General features: G+C 46.6%; 1 protein-coding gene across 2 annotated transcripts in view; it reads left to right on the top strand.

Annotated features, from left to right (window-relative positions):
* Positions 1 to 16188, top strand: part of kmt2bb (lysine (K)-specific methyltransferase 2Bb) — a 53637-nt gene that overhangs the window by 19033 nt on the left and 18416 nt on the right. For both annotated transcript variants that reach the window (XM_030369356.1, XM_030369355.1), the window contains exons 20-27: positions 3487 to 3563; positions 8618 to 8868; positions 8959 to 9062; positions 9386 to 9523; positions 10420 to 10578; positions 10972 to 11089; positions 11200 to 11278; positions 11923 to 12083. In XM_030369356.1, the coding sequence (XP_030225216.1) occupies positions 3487 to 3563; positions 8618 to 8868; positions 8959 to 9062; positions 9386 to 9523; positions 10420 to 10578; positions 10972 to 11089; positions 11200 to 11278; positions 11923 to 12083 (1087 nt within the window). The remainder of the gene's footprint in view (positions 1 to 3486; positions 3564 to 8617; positions 8869 to 8958; positions 9063 to 9385; positions 9524 to 10419; positions 10579 to 10971; positions 11090 to 11199; positions 11279 to 11922; positions 12084 to 16188) is intronic.

Raw genomic sequence — 16188 nt, 5'->3', positions numbered from 1 at the left:
CACTGTAGCACTCAACCCCATAGACACTGTAGCACTCAACCCCATAGACACTGTACCACTCAACCCCATAGACACTGTAGCACTCAACCCCATAGACACTGTAGCACTCAACCCCATAGACACTGTAGCACTCAACCCCATAGACACTGTAGCACTCAACCCCATAGACACTAGCACTCAACCCCATACACACTGTAGCACTCTACCCCGTACACACTGTAGCACTCAACCCCGTACACACTGTAGCACTCAACCCCGTACACACTGTAGCACTCAACCCCGTACACACTGTAGCGCTCAACCACGTGCACACGCTGCAGGACTTACCCTCATCCACACGTTCTGTGCAGTCACTGCCTGTTCAGCCATGTGATTGGCCTTTGCGTCTGTGGTTTGCTGTGAGGTATGTGATCCATCAAGGGGAACACCCTCTGTTGTGCCAACTTGCCGTCGGCTCCATCGGTGCATCGAAGAAGATGGAAGATGAGAATCTGCCAGATAAGGCAGGCTTCATTATGTTCTCATAAAGCAGATTTGGCTGAGGGCCAATGATATGGAGGCCCAGTTTACATTGCTGGCATTGGTGGATGAAATAATATTTGTAGATTGTGTTTGTGATTGGTTGATTGGCGTCAGCCTCCTGTTAAATGCGCAGTGGCAAAGCCCCAGGGATTGATGAGATCCAGCCAGAGATGCTAAAGGCTCTGGGTGTTGAAGGGCTGTCATGGTTGACACGCCTATTCAACATCGCGTGGGAGTCGGGTACAGTGCCAAAGGAGTGGCAAACCGGGGTGGTGGTTCCCCTTTTCAAAAAGGGGGACCAGAGAGTGTGTGCAAATTACCGGGGTATCACACTTCTCAGCCTCCCTGGTAAAGTCTACTCCAAGGTGCTGGAAAGGAGGGTTCGGCCGATCGTCGAACCTCAGATTGAAGAGGAACAATGCGGTTTTCGCCCCGGACGTGGAACTACGGACCAGCTCTTCACTCGCAAGGATCCTGGAGGGGGCCTGGGAGTATGCCCATCCGGTCTACATGTGTTTTGTGGATCTGGAGAAGGCGTATGACCGGGTCCCCCGGGAGAAACTGTGGGAGGTGCTGCGGGAGTATGGGGTAAGGGGGTCTATCCTCAGGGCCATCCAATCTCTGTACTCCCAAAGCGAGAGCTGTGTTCGCGTCCTCGGCAGCCAGTCAGTTTCGTTCTCAGTGGGTGCTGGTCTCCGCCAGGGCTGCGCCTTGTCACCAATCCTATTTGTGATATACATGGACAGGATATCGAGGCGTAGTCGTGGTGGGGAGGGGTTGCAGTTCGGTGGTCTGAGGATCTCGTCACTGCTTTTTGCAGATGATGTGGTCCTCATTGGATCATCGGCCTGTGACCTTCAGCACTCACTGGATCGGCTGGCGGCCGAGTGTGAAGCGGCTGGGATGAGGATCAGCACCGCAAAATCTGAGGCCATGACTCTTAGCAGGAAACCGGTGGATTGCTTACTCCGGGTAGGAAATGAGTCCTTAGCCAAAGTGAAGGAGTTCAAGTACCTCGGGGTCTTGTTCGCGAGTGAGGGTACTATGGAGCGTGAGATTGGCCGGAGAATCGGAGCAGCGGGGGCGGTATTGCGTTCGCTTTACCGCACCGTTGTAACGAAAAGAGAGCTGAGCCGCAAGGCAAAGCTCTCGATCTACCGGTCGTTCTTCGTTCCTATCCTCACCTATGGTCATGAGGGCTGGGTGATGACCGAAAGGACGAGATCGCGGGTACAAGCGGCCGAGATGAGTTTTCTCAGAAGGGTGGCTGGCGTCTCCCTTATGGTACGGCCACACCAACCGCGTTGCTCGCGTTAGGGGCGTTGAAAATCGGCATTTTTGCATAGGGAACCATTGGTTTAGGCGCGGTACACGCGTTGAAGCGTTGCGTTGGGGGCGTTAGGCGCGGCAGTTGCACGTAATTACGCACGTAAACGCAGTAACGCGCCCAACGCACCAACGCCCGGAGTTCAGAAAATTGAACTTTCAACGCTCCAACGCGTGACGCTTAGCCGCGGTAGCCAATCATCGTGGAGCTTGACCCGACGTCACTGGCAGAGAGTAGTGAGCTTGCACAGAAGCATACGGCCGACATCTTTCTTTTTTCTGGGTGGAAATAGTAACATAGTTACGCCATTAAATGCGTTTATGGAAACATTTCTAGCGAGAAATGTGCATTTTACTTTCATAATGTTCGCTCGGTGAATGTGAAGGATGTTTGGTTTGATAGTTATGACGAAGAGGGAACGCTCCGTTCACTTGCATGGACAGAGTCTCTGGTTGCTAAGCAACCTCAACGTCTTGGCGGACTGCTTCTCTGCTGATCAACACTGCGAATGCTGGAAACACACCATACACACCATGTGAAGTTATTTAACCCGATTATTGTTATTTATATCCGAGATTATTTAATCTAACCTGATCTAAACTCTATCACCCAAACACGGCGGCGTTTGGGTTTTCTACCTCGGACTCCAGCGCAGCCACGGCCGACATTTTTCTTTATTCTGGGTGGAAATAGTTACATAGTTACGCCATTAAATGCGTTTATGGAAACATTTTTAGCGAGAAATGTGCATTTTACTTTCATAATGTTCGCTCAGTGAATGTGAAGGATGTTTGGTTTGATAGTTATGACGAAGAGGGAACGCTCCGTTCACTTGCATGGACATGGACTCATCTAGCTGCGTTGGCGCGTTGACGCGTTGGAAGCGTTGAACCACCACACACTGGTCAAGCGTCAGGTTAGGCGCGTTACTCGCGTTGTCCAACGCGAGTAACGCGGTTGGTGTGGCCGCACCATTAGGGATAGGGTGAGAAGCTCAGCCATCCGTGAGGAACTCGGATTAGAGCCGCTGCTCCTTTACTTAGAAAGGAGTCAGCTGAGGTGGTTCGGGCATCTGGTAAGGATGCCCACTGGGCGCCTTCCTTGGGAGGTGTTTCAGGCACGTCCAGTGGGGAGGAGACCTCGGGGAAGACCCAGGACTAGGTGGAGAGATTATATCTCAACACTGGCCTGGGAACGCCTCGGGATCCCCCTGTCAGAGCTGGTCAATGTGGCCCGGGAAAGGGAAGTCTGGGGCCCCCTGCTTGAGCTGCCCCCCGCGACCCGACCCCGGATAAGGGGACGAAAATGAGATGAGAGGAGATGTCTACATTGGGCTAGATAAGATGTGTTTTTAATTGTAACAAACCTAGTCGCTATTTCTCTTTTTAACTATGACCTATGCAGGTCATTACATTTATCAATCTACCAAGGCACCTCATCACTTGTCACATTGTGGGGGGGAGGGGCATTCAGATGGTTGCAAGCTGCAATCTCGCCACTAGATGCCGCTAAATCGTCTTTACTTGTTTATGCTGATTTTGTTTTGTTTTGTTTGTGGAAAACCCAAAGTTGACTGTGAGATGAGTCACGCTGGGGACTGTGACTGAATGTTGTTCTCATCATGTTCTCCTCCTCAGCTGCTGGAGGAGGTGTTCAACTGGTTCAACAGCCAGGATCCTAAAGTGTGGGACCCACTCACCAAAGAATTGCCCTTGTGAGTAACTGTCATTGGTTCATTTTCTTTATTCATACTACAAGATTTGACTTTAACTTCCTATACTTATATAAAAATATAAATAGGCCTATATTGTAAAAAGAAAAAATATATATATCTATCTATACATACATACCTAACCCTATATTTTATTAACAATATAATAAGTCAGAACAAATTCCTTTTGCAGATTAAGCCAATTATTACATAAAAATAACTAGGATTCTGAGAATCATTGTGTGTCTGGCAGTAAAGAGTTAGTGGCCGACATGACTGTAAATCAGCACACAAGCACTACAGACCAACAGAGACGCCCGTAAGCCTTTACTTATACTTACTACAATTGGTACTTGGTATAAGTCCCAGAGTAGTGTGGGAGTTTCCACCATACTCGGATTTAAGAAACATGACTCGGCACGACTCATTTGTATTCATCCATCCTGTCTGGCCGTGTGGGATGGCAGTGGGCTGCACCTGGGGAGGTTCCCAGTTCCCTGCCAGGGGAGAGCAGCTGTATCCCAGCCGGTGGAAAAACAATGATCAAAGTGCACGACCAATTAGGAATGATGTACGTGAGCTGTAAAGCGGATTGATGATGGGATGGGAATGATCTTGTGTACCCTGTGGGGGCCGATGGTGCTGACTGAAACTTGAGCTCATCTGGGCCCCTGTAAAGGGGCCGGACAGTGACTCGCACGCTGACTCGCACGCTGACTCGCACGCTGAGAGGTTGAGTCCACACACATTTACGAGCAAAGTTGTGTCACTGAAGACTCAGCTCCAGAGTTCCCGTTGTCCGGTAAAGCGAAAATACAGTTTTGCGGTTTTCGCGATTTAGCGAAAAATATTCCGAGACGCAAATGGGCGTGGCCTAGGCCAAAAGATGCAGCAGACTCCAGTGCATCTGTGTGTACAAGTTTTTGGACTCTGGGAGGTTCGGTGTGGGAGTTATAGCCCCAAACGCGTATTCCTTGGTATAGCGCCACCTAGGGGCCGGCGTGTCTGGATTTTGTCGTCTGCGTAGTGTTCACGGACCTGGATCTAGTGATGCAATTGGCGCGTGTGCACCATTTACTGTTTGGGCTGTGGTACCACTTCTAGATGGGAAGTATAATAACTAGAACTGCAAGCAGTTATGCAGGGGTCCAAGAAGTGTGCATTTCGCCGGCACAACGCGAGAAGAAATGTGCATTTCGCCGGCACAACGCGAAGCAAGTATTCGAAACCATACCGTGAACAACATGTGGATATAAAGGTTTTGACTGTGGGAGCTTCGGTGTGGGAGTTATAGCCTAAAACGCGTTTTCAGAACATTCCATTGGCCAAATAGGAGATAGACAATGTCGTCGTTTTTTGGCGCCGCCCTGTTGGCGAAATTTTCCCAAGACAATTTTCCTTTGCCAAAAACTCCCGCCCATATTAATAATTCTTGGCCATATTTTCTATATAGATTCGGGTTTGCCCCTTGATGGTTTCCCTTGAGTTTGAAGAACATTCCTTTGGCCAATTAGAAGATATACAATTTCCTCGTTTATTGCGCCCCCTAATGGCGAAATATTCCGAATTCTTTATTGAACGCCATTAAGGGTAGCACCGACATGTGTCTAAAATTTGGACTTGATCCGATGTCTAATTTTGGTATTTTCTGAATTTTTGCGTATCGACGTAAAACGTAGCTAATAAAGCAATATTCAAAACGCTACCGTTTCGTAGTTGAAGGTCGGATCAAAAAAGTATATAGTTTTTCTTTTCGTGTGTGTCTGAAGATGTCGTGTGCAAAGTTTGGTGTTGATCGGGCAAGAAATGTGGGAGGAGTAGCGAAAAAACAGTTTTGCGGTTTTCGCGATTTAGCGAAAAATATTCATGGACGCAAATGGGCGTGGCCTAGGCCAAAAGATGCAGCAGGCTCCAGTGCATCTGTGTGTACAAGTTTTTGGACTCTGGGAGGTTCGGTGTGGGAGTTATAGCTGCAAACGCGTATTCCTTGGAATAGCGCCACCTAGTGGCCGGCGTGTCTGGTTTTTGTCGTCTGCCGTCACCTCACGGACCTGGATCTAGTCATGTAATTGGCTTGTGTGCACCATTTACGGTTTGGGCTGTGGTACCACTTCTAGCGTATAAGTCCCAGAGTAGTGTGGGAGTTTCCACCATACTCGGATTTAAGAAACATGACTCGGCACGACTCATTTGTATTCATCCATCCTGTCTGGCCGTGTGGGATGGCAGTGGGCTGCACCTGGGGAGGTTCCCAGTTCCCTGCCAGGGGAGAGCAGCTGTATCCCAGCCGGTGGAAAAACAATGATCAAAGTGCACGACCAATTAGGAATGATGTACGTGAGCTGTAAAGCGGATTGATGATGGGATGGGAATGATCTTGTGTACCCTGTGGGGGCCGATGGTGCTGACTGAAACTTGAGCTCATCTGGGCCCCTGTAAAGGGGCCGGACAGTGACTCGCACGCTGACTCGCACGCTGACTCGCACGCTGAGAGGTTGAGTCCACACACATTTACGAGCAAAGTTGTGTCACTGAAGACTCAGCTCCAGAGTTCCCGTTGTCCGGTAAAGCGAAAATACAGTTTTGCGGTTTTCGCGATTTAGCGAAAAATATTCCTAGACGCAAATGGGCGTGGCCTAGGCCAAAAGATGCAGCAGACTCCAGTGCATCTGTGTGTACAAGTTTTTGGACTCTGGGAGGTTCGGTGTGGGAGTTATAGCCCCAAACGCGTATTCCTTGGTATAGCGCCACCTAGGGGCCGGCGTGTCTGGATTTTGTCGTCTGCGTAGTGTTCACGGACCTGGATCTAGTGATGCAATTGGCGCGTGTGCACCATTTACTGTTTGGGCTGTGGTACCACTTCTAGATGGGAAGTATAATAACTAGAACTGCAAGCAGTTATGCAGGGGTCCAAGAAGTGTGCATTTCGCCGGCACAACGCGAGAAGAAATGTGCATTTCGCCGGCACAACGCGAAGCAAGTATTCGAAACCATACCGTGAACAACATGTGGATATAAAGGTTTTGACTGTGGGAGCTTCGGTGTGGGAGTTATAGCCTAAAACGCGTTTTCAGAACATTCCATTGGCCAAATAGGAGATAGACAATGTCGTCGTTTTTTGGCGCCGCCCTGTTGGCGAAATTTTCCCAAGACAATTTTCCTTTGCCAAAAACTCCCGCCCACATTAATAATTCTTGGCCATATTTTCTATATAGATTCGGGTTTGCCCCTTGATGGTTTCCCTTGAGTTTGAAGAACATTCCTTTGGCCAATTAGAAGATATACAATTTCCTCGTTTATTGCGCCCCCTAATGGCAAAATATTCCGAATTCTTTATTGAACGCCATTAAGGGTAGCACCGACATGTGTCTAAAATTTGGACTTGATCCGATGTCTAATTTTGGTATTTTCTGAATTTTTGCGTATCGACGTAAAACGTAGCTAATAAAGCAATATTCAAAACGCTACCGTTTCGTAGTCGAAGGTCGGATCAAAAAAGTATATAGTTTTTCTTTTCGTGTGTGTCTGAAGATGTCGTGTGCAAAGTTTGGTGTTGATCGGGCAAGAAATGTGGGAGGAGTAGCGAAAACAGTTTTGCGGTTTTCGCGATTTAGCGAAAAATATTCATGGACGCAAATGGGCGTGGCCTAGGCCAAAAGATGCAGCAGGCTCCAGTGCATCTGTGTGTACAAGTTTTTGGACTCTGGGAGGTTCGGTGTGGGAGTTATAGCTGCAAACGCGTATTCCTTGGAATAGCGCCACCTAGTGGCCGGCGTGTCTGGTTTTTGTCGTCTGCCGTCACCTCACGGACCTGGATCTAGTCATGTAATTGGCTTGTGTGCACCATTTACGGTTTGGGCTGTGGTACCACTTCTAGCTGGGAATAATAATAAAAATCCTTACAAAAACAATAGGGATCCAACCTGTTGGCTTGGACCCCTAAAAATCCTTACAAAAACAATAGGGATCCAACCTGTTGGCTTGGACCCCTAATTAGAAGGGGAAAGTGCATACAGGAAATAACGACTCAAACAAACGCCCACGCGTGGAATCTCTGCTCATTTGACAAACGGCGCATATCGGCGACTTTAAATTTGATAGAGAAATAAATCTAGAATGAATGCTTTGTTGTACATTTATTCATTCTTGCCAAAGGCTCTTGAAAGTAGAGTATTCTTCTTCTGTGGTGATGCAATGGCGGATACATGTCCTGTGGGTCTTTTTGGAATTTAGGAGCTTTATGATTAAACAAAAAATATGGTTTCAATGGCTGTCTTGAGCCTCCCATAGCGATGAGTAAGTTTCTGTGGAATAGTTTGTATGAAAGGCCTTGTTCTATGAATTCAAGCCAAGATTTCACACCAGCATGAGCGTAGTCATAAGCTGGCATGGTCTACAATGTGGGGGGATTTTCATGGGTAAGATGAGAAAGAAATATCACAAAGCCTTCTTAACATTCAGTCAGATTTTTTTAATTATTAAACAGCCACTTATAATTTATTTCTGGGCACTTTTTACCAGATTATTCTGTTAATTAAATTTCACAGGTCACAAATTAAATTTGTGACCTGTTTCAGTTTCCCTTTGCACAAGTTGAACCAATGATCCAGGCAGATTCAATGAACTGATATGTTTTAGCTTTTTTTATACTGAACCATTGAAAAGTACAACTTGTTCCTTGAGGGGGCCTATTGGGAAATTACTCAACTGAAATCTTTTTATCTTTTTTGATTCCATTTCTGAACTGAAAAACAGGCGTTGAAGTTTTTTTCTAAAGTCTCACTGAAATATATTTCGTTCACTGACAATCATTTGCTAGATTTACACTTTAACACTGTGTAATGCGGTTCTGTAACAAAAGGAACATAATTTGAGAAACGTATCATATTTGAAGGATGAAGGATACTATTTAACAATACTTAAATTCAAAGGTCTAACGATCTAACATGAAGATAAACCCGCCTCAAGCCCTCTGTAGCCCCCCTAGACCCTCCTGACGGCCCCTCAGACCCTCTGTGTAGCCTCTACCGTATTGACCCGCTGTGTTTGTGCTGCAGGGGCATGCTGACCCACGCGGTGCACCCCCCCACCACGGAGCACGTGTACGCCCAGTGGCAGGAGCGGGAGGAGACGCGGCCCCCTCTGGGGGCGCTGCAGGACGTCCGGAGGGACGGGGCGTGCCGGCCCCCCCTCGGGGTGCTGCAGACCCTGCAGGTGAAGCAGGAGGAGGTGGCCTCCCCGCTGTCCAGCGACTCTCCCCTCAGGACCCACGGGAAGAACAGCAAGGCATCCAGGCTCAAGTTCAAAGGTAACGCGGAGCGTTACCCCCCCCCCCCCCCCCCCCATCGTCAGCGTTTCGCCAGTGGTTTCATGGAGGGTTGTTTTTTTGTCTACGCAGGTAAACGGGGTCGGCTCTCGAAGGCGGACCTCGACACCGGGTGGTCCAAAGAAGACGAGAGGCAGTGCTCCCTGTGCCAAAAGTATGGAGACGCCAAACCCAATGTGAGTTTCCCAGACCTCGTTAGACGGGCTTTAAACCTCCTCTCGCTGTGCTATACAACATGGTTCCTTCTGTAGTCATGATGTTGATGGTTGGTGGTCGGAGCGGTTTGGATTGAACTTGACGGACTTGTTAACTTTTGTTGACAAATAATAGACTTTATCATGTGCATGACATGTCGGACCTGGCATGCTGCAGTCCTATGATGTGATTCGGTTTGTTGAGCATGCAGCAGAAATCTGTTTGGCAGCTGTCAAAGGGGACGTGTTTGTTCTTCCAAACTGTTCCCTGACTTCTCTGCCTTTCTGTGCGTCTGTCCTAAAAGGAAGCGGGCCGGTTGCTGTACCTGGGCCAGAACGACTGGGCCCACGTCAACTGCTGCCTGTGGTCGGCGGAGGTGTTTGAGGAGGACGACGGCTCGCTGCTCCACGTCCACAGCGCTGTCACCCGCGGCCGCCTGATGGTACGTCCGTTATTCATATACATATCGCCATATGCAAATGTTAGCATGTGTATACAGCGGTTGACACTTAGGTTTCAAAAGCACTTGCCCATCGGGCAAGTACAGGTCATGTTCAACTTGCCCGAATGTGAATGTGCCAAATTATAATCAGAATTGTGAACGGGCCTCTTTTTGCCAGGCACCCGGCCTGGTTTTGGGGGGCTCAGAAAACTCATCCTAGCTCAGAATGTAGCTGAATGTTAGCTTCCACACATGTGTTGTTGTGTTTAAAAATAACAAACTTCTCTTTGTTTACTTATTTATCGAATGGTCACATCGTGCTATGAAGTGATTTCAGTCCACCGTTGCAACCTATTAAAGCAATCGCCCAGTTACATGTAGACCCGCATGATTTTATGAATATATACACAACTAAATGTCCAAGGTAGTAGCAAAGATATGTCTTTTTGAACTTTCACGTTTCTTGTAGGTCTAACTGAATAATCACAATCGCGTTTCTAGTAGTGTTGTCAGTCACGATACTGGATTTTCTAACTTCAATACTTTACTTGGAAAAATATAGATCAGGGGAAAAGTTTTTTTCAGAAAAGAACGTACCCAAAGTAAATAAAGTATATCTCCACAACTGCAAGGGCGATGATGTCATCTTTGTGCCAAAAGAAAGATTGTTGTGCAAGTGAAATATTCACTGTGGATAATACTTGGTTAAAGTGAATAAAGCCATGGAACACAGTATAAGTAGAAGATAACATTTCCACCTGAAATAATTATCAGTTGGTCAGTTGGTCGTTACTATGAGACACAAATAAAGGTACTGGACTCTTCTTAGAATAGTCCAGGTGAACTCCGGACTTGACCGGTTTGAGCTGTTTTTGATGATAATTTATGCTCCACAGCGATGCGAACGCTGCAACCAGACAGGGGCCACGGTGGGCTGCTGCCTAACCTCCTGCCAGAGCAACTACCACTTCATGTGCGCCCGGTCCCGCCACTGTGTGTTCCAGGACGACAAGAAGGTGTACTGCTACAAGCACCGGCAGCTCCTCAGCGGCAAGGTGAGGGCTGGTTCTACTACTGGGGGATAACCCCGACCGTCTGGGGCTGGAACTGGCATTTTGGGAAACAGCCCGTGACTTAGGAGTTGATCATGAACTGTAAATTAATGGTTACCGGTTCTCATTAGAAAAACCCACAACGGAATTGCAGTTCTGCAGCTAAAAGCACAGAGATTTTACTTTTGAACAACATAATGGGTTGTAACAGGTGCTACATGCTGATTGTGATTTGGAGGAATGGAGTACAGAAAAACCCAAGGAGCAAGTGCTCCTGTAGTCCATAATCCGCCTTACATCACCCAAACACTAAAAGCTAAAAGCAGTGAATATTTAAAGAGAATCTGTGTGTGGACATTGCCGTTCCTCACTTCTTTCCATTCCTTTCTTCTCTAGATGGTGACAGGGCAGGCCTTCGAGGTGAAGAGACGGGTCTATGTGGACTTCGAGGGCATCAGCCTCCGCAGGAAGTTCTTGACGGGGCTGGAGCCAGAATCAATCAACATGGTGATTGGTAAGCGACAATGGGTCCTCTCTTCAGTTTCCTGCTCTGGACCTCCCTATAACACCATTATGATGAAGGAAGCATCGCTAACCCTTTCTGCTTCCTTTTCCTTCTCTCAGGCTCGTTACAGATTGAAGAGCTTGGCGTACTTACAGAGCTGTCAGCCAGTAAAGATAAGCTGTTTCCTGTAGGCTTCCAGTAAGTTAACTCACCTCCTTTAACTTTCCTCTGTCTCATCAGGAATAGGGCTGAACGATTATGGTAATTCATCTTATTGCGATTTCTTGGAAGCCTGGCTATTGCCAGACCAAGCTCAATCGTAGATTGCCCGTTGGTCTCGGGAGGCTGCCGTAATTTTCTTCAGCACAAGAGGCGTGCTCAATGGGCCTAGTTCAAATGACTCTGTACGCAATTGGCTGCTTGCCGTCGTTCCCTGTCGTCATTGTGTTAAACCAGCCAATAGCGCACCAGGGGGAAAAGCCTGCTTGGTGATTGGCTCCCGCAAAAACGTATCGGAAGCAAAAAAGATGTAGTGCTCTTCTCCAGACCCTTTTGCAGGGCGAACTCAAATCGCCGTTACAATGGGCTCGGCTACCCAGTTTAATAACTTGGACCAATATTGCAATTGCGATTTAGTTTGCATTTAGTTTAGTTTTTTCTTTTAAAAGTTCGTTATGCTCCATATTACTCGCATATTCACGATTATTACTTTTTAACACAGCCTTTGAGATTTGCAATCGCGTTCTATTACATCGCAATGTCTGTTTGACTTCGATTAATCGTTCAGCCATGATCAGAAAGCAGCCAATGACTGACGATGCGTGTGGTCTCTCCTCCCGCAGGTGCTCTCGTCTGTACTGGAGCACGGTGAACCCCCTGCGACGGTGTAAGTACACCTGCACGGTTCAGGAGTTGCGCCCCCCCGTGCCCGAGCACCCTCCAGAGGAGACGCCCGACCGAGGGCACAACCATACTACTGCTCACAGCCCCCCCCTGCCGTCTGGTACGTTCCTCCCTGCTGCGTCGAGGTGGAGAACACCTAAAGATAATGCAATGAATAAGCCTCGGCCGGCATGTGGCTCCGGAGGTAGAGCGGGTTGGCTGGTAACCGGAAGGTTGCTAGGTCGATCCCCGGCTCTGAGCTGTCAAGCTGTCCCTGAGCAAGACACCTCACCCTAACTGCTCCCTCCGAGTTGGCTGTCACCTTGCATGGCTGACACCACCGTCGGTGTGTGAATGTGTGTATGAAGAGGTAAATGTTAGGCAATGATTGTAAAGCACTTTGAGTGGCGAACATGGTTAAATAGAGCTGCAAGATTGGATCTTCAATGTTCTTTTAGAACTAAAGTCATGAAAAGTTAGTCTGTCATGGTTGACCGTTGAGGCTAAATTAACATCTAGTCTTCTAATGTTGTTGATAGGAAGCCCGATTTTGTTTTTTCAGAACAGCTTGTTCAGACAGGCTCAAGGCGCAGTCACATGAATAGACATGACAATAATAACATGGAGAGCAGCAAGCCTTTTGTAAAGTTGTACACTCCTTTAAAAAGGTCAAGATTCCAGCCAAGGTAGGGAAAAATTAAAATAAAATCTCGATTTTTTTCTAACTAATGGACAATTTACGATTTAAACCTCGATTTTTTTTTTTCTGTTTTTCTCTAAACAAATTAAAAAGACCAAGGCAAAATTTAAATACATATTTTCGTTATTAACGCAATAAAAATAAATGAGATTACCAAGTAATCTAGGCCTATGTGAACCAATCAGTTGTTCGAGGATAAAAAATTAAATCAGCACCACTTGGCTGTCATTATTGTGCAAAGATTTTTTTATATCAAACTGAAAAAAAAAGATCTTGTAGGCCATCCCTGAAAAACTTGTAAAATGCGATTGACTTTCTACAAACCTTACACGGAACAGTTTGTTCTATGTCTGATTGCTTGTACCCGAACCACTTCCATACAACTGAAGTAGAACCCTTTTTATGAATGAGTTCTTTATCTGTGTTCGTGGACATTTTTATGGGGGAGATCCGGGTCGATTGAAACACGGGACGATTGAAACACAGCAATTTCCTCGAAAACCGCGGAAGGCTTTCACGTCAAATTTCACGTAAAAAAAAAACGAGATTTTTCGGTTCAGCCATTTCACAAACCGTAGCAAAGTAAAAATGCAAATTAATCGTTTAAACCGAAAAAATCGCCCAGCCCTACTACTAAGTAAAGCTTCGCTAAAGAGAGCAGGAGCTGTTTTAGACTTGGAGAACGATGCAGCCACCATGTTGAAACAACAAGCCAAAGCCTAAGCCTGCTGTGTGCCTGCCCATGGCTTCTCGATACGAGATTAGCAGTGGATTTACATGAACTAGAACCAAATGTGTGGTACCTACCTTCACATTATCGATCATTTTAGTTGCTTCAGCGCTGGTAGCCTCGGCACCTCCAAGAAGCCAAGCGTGATAGTAAAACACTTCATTCATTCATGGATTAGTGTCCACGGTCCACCGGAGCGGCTTTTCAGTGATGATGGAGGGGAATTTAATAATGAAGAAATACAAGACATGGCTGAGAATTTCAATATTGAGATAAAGGCTACTGCTGGCCACAGCCCTTGGTGTAATGGTTTGCTGGAGCGCCATAACCAAACACTCATGGAGACACTGTTGAATTTTAAAAGCGACAACAGATGTGACTGGGGAACGACCCTGGATTGGGCACTCATGGCGAAGAACACAATGCACAATGTCCACGGCTTCAGTCTATACCAGCTTGTATTTGGACAAAATACAAATCTTCCATCTGTACTAGTCGATAAGCCACCTGCCTTGGAAGGCAACACTATCAGTGCTTTCGGTGGGATAACATATAACAGCATTACACACAGCAAGCAAAGCATTCACTGAGGCAGAGTGCTCACAGAGAACAAGGAGACCTCTGAGAAAGCAACTCTGTTCAAACGATGAGAATTATGAAATCGGGGACAAAGTCTATTACAACAGGATGGACTGTGTTGAATGGGAAGGCCCTGGAGTTGTGATAGGACAAGATGGAGTCATGATATTTGTACGTCATGGCGGGACCTATGTCAGGATTCACCGCTCAAGGCTAATACTGACTCCAGTGAAGTTGCTGGTGCTGAAAGGCCACAGTAACCTGCAGAAAATGACACGGGTGGAAATACTGATGTATCTGCTATTGACAGCGATGTGGACATTGACACTGTTGCTGACCCTGTGGGTGACAATCATCAAGATGACCAACAGCCACTTGACATTAGAGTGGGAGGCTCCATCTTATTGATCTTACTCAGGTGGAGGATCTTCAAGTTGAGCCTCTGGACAATGTTGAAGTATGCTCTGACGTGCATGAAAATGATGTGTAGTCACAGTAGATTTGATATTGCAATACTTGATGAAATCAGTAACTGGGAAAGAAATGGAGTGTTTGAGGAGGTAAACAACGTTGGTCAAAAGCAGGTGTCCAGCAGGTGGGTGTGTACACAAAAAAAACAACCCGATGGTATAGTACCCAAAGCACGTCTTGTCACTAGGGGTTTTGAAGAATTTAACACTACAGATCTTCCAAAAGTCTCTTCTACGTGCTCATCGGAGTCACTCTAGTTACTCATTTCAGTTATATGTCAGAGACAGTGGACGCTGCACTCCATGGACATCAAGTCAGCTTTTCTTCAGGGGGAGCTGTCTCGGAACATTCACATTCGTCCTCCTCCTGAATTCGAAAGTAAAGGAAAGGTATGGAAGCTAAACAAATGTGTCTATGGGCTTGCAGATGCATCGCTTTACTGGTAAAACAAAGTTAAAGCAACAATGCTGAAAACCGGGGCCACAATGTCACAAGTGGATCCTGCTGTTTTCAACTGGCTTGACGAACAAGGTTGTGTAAATGGTATCCTTGCTTGTCACGTGGATGACTTCATCTGGGGGGGCTCTCACTTGTTTGCAACTACAGTCATTCCTCAGATCAAAACTGCTTTTCAAGTGGGACGCGAGGAGTGTGATCGCTTTCGCAACAAGACGTATGCATAAAGAATCTGCAGCCTGTTCTCATGGACTCATCTAGAGCTTTGGAGCGTGATTCTCCTACAGACTGTGAGATTGACAAGCTGAGGTCAAAGATAGGTCAGCTGCTATGGGCGGCTAGACAAAGCAGCCCAGATATCATGTTTGATACGTGCATTCTTGCATCCACCCTAAAACATGGTACTGTGCAAACTATGCATGAAGCAAATACAGTTGTAAAGAAACTAAAGTAAGAACTTGTCACCCTAAAATTTCAGAACTTACGAGATGATGACTCTTTGAAACTTTTTTCAGTGATGCTTCTATGGGAAACCTACCTGACGATGGAACACAAGGGGGCATCTCATTATACTGATGGGCAAGGAAGGGATATTCTCAACTGTTTGCTGGCAATCGAAGAGGATCAGCAGTGGTTCGGAGTGCACTGGCAGGAGAAACACTTGCTCTTGCTGATGGGATTGACCATGCCATATTTCTGTCATCCCTCTACTCTGAACTCACCACAGGAAATTTCACAAAGGGCATCTTGTAGCTGACCAATGTGTCACAGACAACTACTCTCTTGTGGATGCCATCAAGTCCACCAAGTCTGTGACAGAGAAAAGACTGAGACTAGAAATAAGTGGCATTAAAAAACTAAACCAAACCAAAAGGATCCAACATGTTCTTTGGTCAGCTACAAAGGAAGAGCTGGCAGACTGTCTGACCAAAAAAGGAGATTCTGATAGCGCTGTTGGATGGAAAGTGGAAGCTTGAGTGACTGTTAATGACTAAAACCAAACAAATGACCGTTGAAACCATTTCTGGTTGTTGCTCTTACTTTATAGACTGTTACTATTTAAATATATATATTTATTTTTAAAGAGAGGAGATTGTTACGTTTAATTTGTTGGCGCCTCTATTCTTTTAGTTGTATTGCTTTTAGAGGGTTTCTCGTGAGCGCGCGCCGCGCAGCCAGCAGGTACTTTTGCGTGTGCCGTGGGAGTTGACCGCCGGTGTGGCGACGTGATATGTTAATGCTTGTGGAGAGCGGAATTAAATGGTTGCCTGCAGACTATTATTGTAGCTG

The sequence above is a fragment of the Gadus morhua genome, chromosome 11, assembly GCF_902167405.1.
Source record: "Gadus morhua chromosome 11, gadMor3.0, whole genome shotgun sequence".
NCBI classification, from domain to species: domain Eukaryota; kingdom Metazoa; phylum Chordata; class Actinopteri; order Gadiformes; family Gadidae; genus Gadus; species Gadus morhua.
This window is presented reverse-complemented; position numbering and strand designations above follow the sequence as displayed.